Source organism: Buteo buteo, chromosome 7 (genome assembly GCF_964188355.1).
Source record: "Buteo buteo chromosome 7, bButBut1.hap1.1, whole genome shotgun sequence".
NCBI lineage: Eukaryota > Metazoa > Chordata > Aves > Accipitriformes > Accipitridae > Buteo > Buteo buteo.
In genome coordinates this window covers 11,950,160-11,960,213 of record NC_134177.1, presented here as the reverse complement: position 1 = coordinate 11,960,213, position 10,054 = coordinate 11,950,160, and the positions used below count along the sequence as shown (strand labels likewise).

Below are 10,054 nucleotides of genomic sequence, written 5' to 3'. Positions count from 1 at the left end.
AGTTCTGTAAGTCCCTCGCCATCAGGGTCTTCACATCACTCTTGTGGCTTCCTCCTGCGTCCCTGGGGGTTTCTTCATGTCCATAGCTGGTGTGAGTGTGGTCCCTTCCCACAACTTGTCACTGTTCCCCTTTTGCACACCTGGGGCAATGCCAGCCTTTTCCAGTATGGATTTTGGGACACTAGGAGAGCTTTCTGCAGCACCATCCTGCTGTCCTCTCCTCCCCTTTCTACATGTCCACAGCTTGTCCCCTCTCAGCTCATCATCCCTTCTGGGTGCCTGCCACGCTCCCTACCCTGCCTGGACCTGGAGCATTGGGGAAGCAGACAGGATTTTGGCATGGAACTGGATGCCATAATGGGATGCTCTGCAAGAGGGGCTGTGGCAATGGCTGGCCCTGTTCCCCTCCCGCGGTGGGCCATGCTGGTGGGGAGCGCTGCTATAGACATGGATGTCAGGCATGCAGGGGGGTGAGGTGGGTGCTGAGCCCCAACAGAGATTGCACCCAGGTCCCACGGCACCGAGGGGCTGCTGCCCGGAGGCTCACTAGGGCAGGAGCGGTTGGGCACCTTGGACTGAAAAGGGACCCTTTGGGTCCTGCCTCTGCCCTGGCTGCCCACCTGTCTTTGGGGATGGATGGGGCCATCCCCAAGTCACCTGGCAGCCCCGAAGTCCCTGTGTCCAAGCATTCCGATGCCTGGTTGGGATTCTGCCTGCACTGTCCCTGCAACCTAGGAGTGGGATTGGTGCCCCCTAAAAGGGACAGAGGGACCTGAACCTTCCCAGCCCTCCTGTCCCCCTCCCAGTGCTGCTGGGGGAGGATGGAGCTGGGTGAAGTGGGATGAGAAGGCGCTGACCCCACAGGCTGCCTGCCTGCTGCCTGCCACACGCTGCCTGCTGACACGCGCTGCCTGCCCGTGCCGCCTGCACCCACGGGAAGGTAAGAGTAGCGAAGCAGGCACCGAACATAACGTGGCCCTGGGCTGTTTGTGCGCCTTTTGTTCGCCAGTAACCTTCGTGAATCAGCTAATTAACCGCATTAGGACGGCTCTGCTTCCCTGCCTGAGCGTTATTGGGCAGGGCAGATCTGGGGCAGCGCGCCAGCAGGAGCCACGGTCGGCTTTGCCAGGCGGTCAGGCAGCTGAGAGCCCCTGCGGCAGCCAGGGAAGGTGCCTGGGTGTCAGCCGGGGTAAGTAACACCTTGATGGAGCGCTGGCGATGGGCAGCAGCGAGGGTGTGAGAGCCCAGTGCTTGCGGTATGGTGGAGAGAAGCTGGCCCTGTTCCCCCATCGCAGCATGCAGGCAAGAGCCCAATGCACCCAGCATCAGGGTCCTGCTTCGCAGCCAGCCCTGCATCCCAGTGATGGGTGGTTTTCGTTGCCATAAGCGATGCCTGTGCTTCAGGGAAACCTCTGTGGCGTGGTGGACCCCAAAACCATGCAGAGAGCTCCCCTAAAGCCAAAAGCGTCTTCCGTATCGCCCTCCTCCTGTGCTGCCTTGCCGCTTTTACCCAGTGGCTGTGCAAGACCCCAGCTTGGAGGGCTCCCAAGTGAAGACATGGCTGAAGGGCAGTGAGGGTTAAGCTTGCTTTTTACAGGCTTCACCCCAAATGTCTCCATGGCAGCCTCCCAGGCTGTGCACAGCCCTGGCTCTCACCTGCTTCTCCCTCCCTCCTTCTGCTTCCCGATGCGCCTCTGTGGCCTCCGACTGCATGTCTGGGCTCTGCAGGGCTGCCCTGCCCTTGCTGCCAGGTTTCTGCAGGCTGCTGGGGTGGCTCGCAGCCCTCTCAACGTGGGGGGGGTGAACCCCATGTGGCAGCTGGCTGGCTGGCGGGGAGCAGCCTCCCGAGCACGATCCCTGCCCCGAGGCTCTTGCAGAAACAAATGCCCTCTGCGTGCTGGCAGCTGGAAGGCACTCGTGCCTGCCACAGGAGCTGCCGAGGCCAAAACACCATGGCTGTGAACAATGAGCTGGGGAAAGCCGTGGCTGTTGGCTGGGATTCACCCGTGGTGGCTGCTGCTGCTGAATCTGGCCGGTTCCCTCTCCCAAGCACCGCTTGGCTAGTCAGATGCCAACAGCTCCAGCAAGCATGGGGAGGCAGCAGCTCCAGGTGAGCCAAGGTTTTTGCAAGCAGTTGGGCTCTGGGAAGGGCCCTGTGTGGTGAGAAGCTTCTTGTCTGGCCCAGCCAGGTCCTACCCCCCCCAAATGCCCCTCTCGCCACCATGGGGCCCTCCCCTCATGCAGAACCTGGCATGTGGACCAGGCTGGGGGACTTTTCCCTGCCCCAGAGATGCCTACCAAGGCTGGGAGTTTCCAGGTGGGAACTTTTTTGGTAAATAAAAGGGGGGATTGCTCTGTTGCTCCCCACTCCCACTTCTCCTCCCCCCACCTGCCTTTGCACAGAGGGTGGCATGGGGCTGCCCTCGGGCCGTGGCCAGAACCACCCTGGGCACATGGATGGGTGGTGGCGGTGGTGACACACATCCCGGACCTCCTGCTCCGCTCTCGCCCTTTCCAGCCCCGCTTTTCCCTTTGCTGCCCCAGTGCCGGTGACCCCATGCAAGGGAGCTGAGAGCTGCCCATGCCATGCTCGGGCCCTGGGGATGGGACAGGGCGAGGGCAGCGCCTTGGCAGCGTCTCCTGCCTCTTCTCCCAGGGGTCCCAAATCCCTGTCAGCCCCACGGGGAGGGGGCCCGCAGCTGCCTGGACCAAGCACGGGCTCCTGCTCTGAGCCCCTGGGGGCCCTTTGCCTGGATTTTGGGTGGTGTCTAGCCAGACCACGCTGCCCTACCGGGGCCTTTCTGCGGGCTGGATCTGGCCCCCTGCTCTCACCGGGCTCCGGCGTTTGCTCCATCCGTTCTTTAAGGGATGCTGGGGGGGACTGGGAGAGGCTGGGGGGGGCACTGGGAGAGGCCGGGGGGGGGCACTGGGAGAGGCCTGGTGAAGGGACAGGAGCGGGTGAGCTGCCAGCTATTTCCCACGGTGCCACTTGAGGGCGGCAATGACCCGCCGCAGAGCCGCCGCCGCGGGACCGGCCAGCTCCAACTGGGTGAACTGGGCGAACTGGGGACAGCCCGGGCCGGGCGGACGGGGAGGAAAGGGGCTCCGGATTTCCCCCCGAGCCGCCTCAGGATCCGCGTCCCTCCAGGGCCCTTACCCAGGGCAGCTCACCCCGCGGAGCCGCAGCCACGCGTGTCGGTGGCCGCCTAAACCCCCATGGAGACCTTCAGCGTGTGCGGCTCTGCGGGGAGGGCACCCCCCCGGGCGCCATCCTCGCCGATAAGGTTAAGTGGGTGCGAGAATTCAAAGTTTGCCATTAGAAGAAAAGGCATGCAGGTTAGGTTGAGTCCCGCTGGGAGCATTCCCCAGCACTTGGTTGTAGCTCCGCTTGGCAAGAGGAGCCGTCTTCTGCCCGTCTCTGCTAGACACCTCCTGTGTGCGTCTAGCAGAGCATCTGTCCTAGAACATAGAGGTACCTGCTCTCAAGACCCTCGGCCTTTTATATTTTTCCTTTTTGGATAGCTTTTGTCTCTCCTCTTTGATGGAGATCACCATCACTGGGTGTCATTCGTGCTGGGTGCAGAAGGTGGTTTTGGTGGATCCCTTGGTATAAAGGCTGGCCTAGGATGGGTCACGTTGCTGAGAAGACTCTGCCCTGTGGGTCCAGCAGGCTGAAATCCATCAGTGAGGTCTCGTGAGAAAGCTGCTACAATGGCTAATGCTCTTCCCATGGGGATTAATGGTCAAACTTCAATTCACCTAAAAAATAATTATGCTGTATCCCTCCCACATACACCCAGTGGCTCAATCCAGGATCTGAAATGATGCATTTCGTTTCCCTGTCACTCTCCCGAGAATCTCAAAGCCAGCCACAGGACAGGCTGACAAAGGTGTTGAGCGATCATAAAGCTGCCCATGATGTTTAAGAGCAGAAACTGGACATGCCCCTTTCCCAAGATTTGCACTTGCTAGAGCTAATTAAAAAGGACAAGGGGAAACAGTAGCGGTGGGGCTTGAGAAGCCTGTCATAGCAAAATTGCTGCTGTGTGTCATTAAAACCACGCACGCTTGGGGATTGTTGGTAGCAGCAACTGCAGCCACAGCTGTGCTTCAGGGAGCTCCGCCCAGCACAGGACTGATACTGGTGGGCTCAGGGGAACACAGGTTTTCCGGAGGGGTTCGAGTGTCCCCAGGAACTTAGAAAAGCAGAACAGTGTGCAGTCCTGCTCAAGAAACCAGTCACTGGGCAAACAGGACAAACTGCCCCAAGGGATTAACGGACAGAAATGAGGCGAAGAAGAAACCTTGATCAGAGCAGTCAGGAAACCTTTCCTACGTGGTCATCTGGAGGAAGAGAAATTTAACAAGGATATGGGGGCTGTAGAAGAAGCAGGGCTGTGGACAGCCCTGTTCTGCTGCTGGCTTGAGTGATAGGAGTTTGTGCCTGCTATGAGGCATTTTTATAACAGAAAGGAAAACGCACAGAACTAACATTTCTTCCCTTCTTTGGACGGTAGGAATGTTTTAATTGAGAAATTTGTTTTAATTACATTAGGTGATATCACAGTCTATTTTACAAGTTCAGGGTAAGAGGATGTGTGGACCAGTTACACAGAAATCCAGTGAAAGGATAAAAACCTACAACATGAGAAAAATGAAAAGGTTAACTTAATCCCCCCAAAATGAAACGCATTGAGAGTTTGGTGTGAGTGGAAAAGGGAGATTACACCAGGATCCAGAGAAGTACAAAGGATGAGACTAATATAATTTACAGTATTGGTTCTGCCTGACCATCGTTTGCCCATGTTCAGGGACAGCCTCTATTCCCCAGTGCATCGCTGAGCAGATGGTCCTGTCTCTGAGGGTTTGGTCTGGTCTTGTCAGAGGAGAAAGCAAAATAACTGATGGGCAAAGGTCACAACCCACGTTGAGCTGGTCCCCAGGGTCACCGCCTACAGGAGTAGTGTCTTCCACTGGATAGTCGGGGGGTTCTGCACCAAGAACTGCATGGAGGAAAACTAAAACAGCTCCAAAAAGCCCCATCTCAAACGTAGAAAAGTCTCACTCTGGAAGTGCTTACGAGAAGATCGTCATCATAGAATTTGGTTTCTATAATAACATTACCACTGTGGAAGGAAAAGAGGAGAAAAAAGAGATATTAGAAGAGTTCATGAACAGTAGAAAACAACTGGTCCTCTCAATGCTCTCACAAGCCTGGGCTGACACCTTACCCCATGCAACACGAGCTTTGGTTTGGAGCTGCATGCACTGAGCACTGTGTCCTGATCCGGGAGCCATCAGGGCTGAAGGATCTCTCCACTGCATTCCTACATGGAGCAGTTCCCCCCACCCCTCCCTTGTTGCCCCCTTTCTGGGCACAGTACCACACAGGCTGCAGAGAGTGCTCATGAACAGCAACTTCTGCTCAATTCTGTGGCTAAAATTAAACTAGCAGTCCCAGCACCTTCAGGCCCCTCTCTCTTGCAGTGAATTGTGAAAACTGATGGGAATTCTTTTTTTATTCCCCATCTCTGTCCTCTAGTGCTGAGCAAGCTACTTCAACCAACTTAACATGTCACTTCCCTCAAGAAGTGCTTAAATGCAAACAAACAAGCATATTTTGTACAAACTGCAATGGATACATAGATTTGGGTGTGACAAAAGCTCTGATGATTTAAGTTGCCGACTTTGAGATTTTGGTAGATGAAAGTAAGAATTTTGGGGCCATTACAACACCTGGAGACCGGAGCAGTGTGATCTGACCATGTCTAAATAACCTGGCTCTTGAAAATCAAAGCAGCTGTTCCGTTTCCACTGTGGCTCTTGGTATCTGTAACACTGGCAAAGCTGAACCTGGCAAGAGTGTAAAGTTTTTGATGTGGCATGGCCAATGCTTGAAGTCAAATGTCGGGAAATGTTCTCAGTCTGATATTCAGTCATCCTGGGAATCCTTTGCTCAGAGTGCCTTGGTTAGCACCAAATACCACATCTCCATTCTCTCCTGCCATGGAAACACCAAGACAAACACGAGGTCTTTGGGAATATCAGAAAGTGAGGGGCTCTCCAAGTCTTGGCAGCTGAAAAAAGCTGATTTCTTTGGGCCACAAAAAACTTTTGGATTTCTTTGAGCTGGTGATTCTACTGAAAAGTCTCAAGAATGACTTTAGGACACCTCCATGAATAGGAGAGAGATCTGGGCTGCCCTTGACAAGTGGACAGACTCCAGGGAAAGAATGGAACACTAGAAAATCCTCAAGGTCACTTGAGAACTGGACTCTCACAACTCCCAGTCCTGAAAATGCCTTGATTTTCCAAGATGGTCAAAACCAGCTTGTCAGGTGTCTTTATTTCTTTCTTTGATTCCCAAATCTGGCTCCTCCTGTACTGACTGAAAGCCACCAGCTCTGGGAGCCGAGGACATGTGTAGTACTTACAAAGTTCTGAGCAGATTGTGTCAGGGAGCACTATTTGAACACTGATGCTCTCTTCTGAGTCTGCTCTCTCTGAAATGTGCTGTGAATAGAAATCAGTGACGGTAGTTCCCATCCCAGTGCCTTCTCTATGCGACTGGCTTTCGTCCAGACAGGGAACAAGAGGGAAAACACTGGAGAGGGAGGTCTTCCAGAGGACACAGTGACCTTGCGGTGAGACTGGCTGCTCCCTGTCTGCCTCTTGTTGGCAGGAGGGTCCCCATACCCTTCTGTCTCTGCTGGCAACGTGCTCCTCATGTGCTTGCCAGCACCCATCTAGCACTGCAGGGAGGGTGGCTTTTTGTCAGTGATTACAGCTTCCCAGGGCCTCCCTCAAGGAGCCTTTTCTGTCATCCCACCAAAGCTTGTGCCTTGCTGTCCACACTTGGAGCAATGCCCAGCATGCATTATTCCAGCACAAGTCCTAGAAATCACTGATCTGCTCAGAAGTCAATGTGCCAACAGTGGCCAGGACTAGATATTTCTGAGGAAGGTGTGTGAATCCCACTACAGATGACTGTTTCCTACCTGTTAAGGATATTTTATCCCCAGATACAATTCTGTGTGACTAAATGCATAGTTTATAAGCCAATGTAAAAGATGCAAAGCTTAGCAAAATGGTACAGAGATGAAACAAATGCCAGAACAGCTCTTATGGGTGATATATTGCATGAAAAACAACCACCTTGGTCAAAAGTCAGTGATCAATAGCTGGATTTGAAAATGCCCTAAACATCTCTTTTTTTTCCTTTTTTTTCCTGGCTATGAAGCTGGAAAGCATTTTGAAATCCTTTCACTGTTCACCTTTCAAAAATAATTACGCAACTCTAATAAAGGATCAGTTCCACTTTCTCCAAACTTTTATTGCTATATTAATGCAAATTGGACCTATGGGAAAGAAGGTAATGAGGTTGGTTTAGCCCCTTTTATCTCTCAACAGCTAACAGTAGTGAGCGTGATTCAGAGTTGGTAGCAGGTCCCTCTCTTCATTCCCACTGTGGCCCCCAAGAAAATGCCACACACTGCTTTTTCTTTGCCTGCTCTCAGATTCTGTAAGCCCAAGGCACTCACGTTAAAACGTTAGCTGGCATCATCTGTGATTCAGGTGCTGCCTCTATCAAGGACTGCCAAGTGTTTGTGGAGTTAGGAATCACAAAACCGAATTCAAAGAACCATTCTGCAAAGTAAAAAGAAGATCCAGAGGCATTTGAAAGAAGATAAAATCCACAAATGGTCCTTTTGCTTTTTACCTGACAGGCTGGGGAACTCCCTAAACTGTCCTGCCATGCTGCCAATGTGTTTTACATTGAAATTACTTTGTACAGCTTAGATTGCACTGAACCCTGCCCTCCTCTTAAAGCAGATACTCCCTTTCTAAAATAGCTGATGGTAATGATAGTCACACCACTTCCTTAGCATTCAGTGGAAAATTTCATCACACCTAACTGGGAACAGGGAAACCACACTCCCCTTCTTGCAGACATCCCCCAGATCCAGTTGAGATGAAGTGTACAACTGGTTGCCCAAAAGACAAGGAGCTCAATGTTTTATCTGCCCCTCCTCTGCTCCAGATTACGAGTAATACTGCAGTGAGGGAGGTCATATGTGCAGCTATGGAGTCACACGGACAATACTCAGTGGCACTGCTGTAACCAAGGTAAACCAGAGGCTCCTTTAGTCCAGCCTCCAGTCTGGCAGTGGCCAGCTCTAGGTGCTTCTGAGGAAGGTGCATGAATCCTCATAATGGGTGACTCTAAAATAACCTGTTTCCTTGCCTCAGGCAGCCTGCGGTGGATTTATGCCCTGAAGCATGATTACCCAGATTTTTTTGCTTACATAACAAAGTGTTAATACACTTATGAAATGCTATCCCTAATACTGTGGCCCATTAGTCCTGACAGGATGACTGCTTCACTGCTACTCTGAAAAATTAAAATCACCACATTCAACCCATTTTAGTTTCCCTAATCCCTGCAGCACTGGGGGTCACTCCCTGCACTGCAGCAGGACTGCACACAGAGCAGATGCATACCTTCTAGACACTGCCCTTTGAAATAAACTTTCTGTTCCAGTCGGAATTTTTCCATTTGTTCTGCTGAGGAAAAGTTTAATTCCCGAGACACTGCTTTGCATTTCAGGATTTTTTTAGGAACTCGAGCTGTGAAACAGATAAAGAAGCATTATTTGGACACAATAAAACAAACCCAGCTGCTTCAGGTGCTATTATAATATACTTCAAATAATGATTAGTGCTAGTACAAGAGCATAATAGCAGGAGAAATGCAAACACAAAGGACTTTGTTTTTACATTTGCAGGAGTGAAATCCAAAATGCAAATAGGTTAAGTATCTTGCCCAGAGCCAGGAATGAAACTTGTGACAGAAACAGGGATACAATACTGATCTCTCAGACTCCTGGTTCTTAACTGTTTATTACTAAACCCCACAATTATTCATGTTGAAATACGAGGCACAACTTAAATTTTTACTTTAGGAAGTGTGCTGAAGATCACAAGCAGCTGAAGGGCTGCTTAGTACACCAAGTGTGTTAGCTCTTCTCACTTCTCCTTCCATTTCAGACTGTGCATCCCCAGCAAACCACAAACGACTATTTCTCAGCCCAGCAGCACTGTTTCAGCCATCTCGCATAGCTCTGGGAAGTCATCCTGTAAAAGTATACAAAATGTCTGTTCCCTAAACATTGAGACCCACACAGGCAGTAAAGTCAGTATCAAACTGGAGAGTTTAAGAGAGAGAGTAATTTGGCAATCCAGAGTTTCTGGGCTCTTGCAATGGGTGAGACACCAACAGCAAGTGGCAAACTGTACCTGGTAGATATTTCATAAGGCTTTTTTTAGAGGTGGAGGAGTAAGAGAAGGGACAGTTTGGCAACACTGATTAACATGCTGAAAAGTCCTAATCAGGAGAATGAGGAGGGGAGTCAATTTACTAAAAATCTCCCAAGCCCGTCATACTTTGGTGGTATGATTGTACATAATCCTTCCTGCATTTTAGAAAATGTTTCATGTAAATTTATTAGAAATAAAGAGGGGAGGGAATACAGCTGGCATGTGCTTTAGGAGCCAAACTGTTCCTAAATGGGAAGCGTTATCAAAACATCCATGAGCAGACAGCAGGCTACTATTTAATAAAAGGAAGAGTCTACCAAACCCCAGGCAAATCCATCTAATGTAGAACAGTTTAATGGAGTAGGACTTTGAAATGAAATCAATCTAGAGAGCTGGAGGGTTAGAGAATGTAAGCTACCATCCTATCCCATGGAGAAGTACACAGCCACAGTTTGTTTAAAAAAAGAAAGTTAAAAGTGTAAGGGAAGAGTTTTAAATGTAAAAGCTCTCTAATTATTTTTAGGTTTGAGGGTTTTCTCAGCTAGAAATCTGCATGGCACCATCCTTTACTGCCCTCACAAGTACAGACTACAGCCTGTTGTGAATAAACATCCCTTTGCAGTTAAGTGTAAAATGACTTGTTAAAACTATTCTGCAATTTAGTAATTACCTTTCTTTCATCCCCAAGACAGACTGCCGAGAATGTTTGCTTTAATATTACAAAACTACAAAATAA

At 50.7% G+C, this 10,054-nt stretch overlaps 1 protein-coding gene across 1 annotated transcript in view; it reads right to left on the bottom strand.

The window, feature by feature from the left end:
• Nucleotides 1–4,499: 4,499 nt before the first annotated feature.
• PDE6D (phosphodiesterase 6D) overlaps nt 4,500–10,054 on the bottom strand; it is a 39,945-nt gene continuing 34,390 nt past the window's right edge. The window contains exons 3-5 of the mRNA XM_075031561.1: nt 8,503–8,628; nt 7,542–7,647; nt 4,500–5,126 (exon numbers count right to left, since the gene is read on the bottom strand). Coding sequence (XP_074887662.1) covers nt 5,045–5,126; nt 7,542–7,647; nt 8,503–8,628 — 314 coding nt within the window. The 3' untranslated portion in view covers nt 4,500–5,044. The remainder of the gene's footprint in view (nt 5,127–7,541; nt 7,648–8,502; nt 8,629–10,054) is intronic.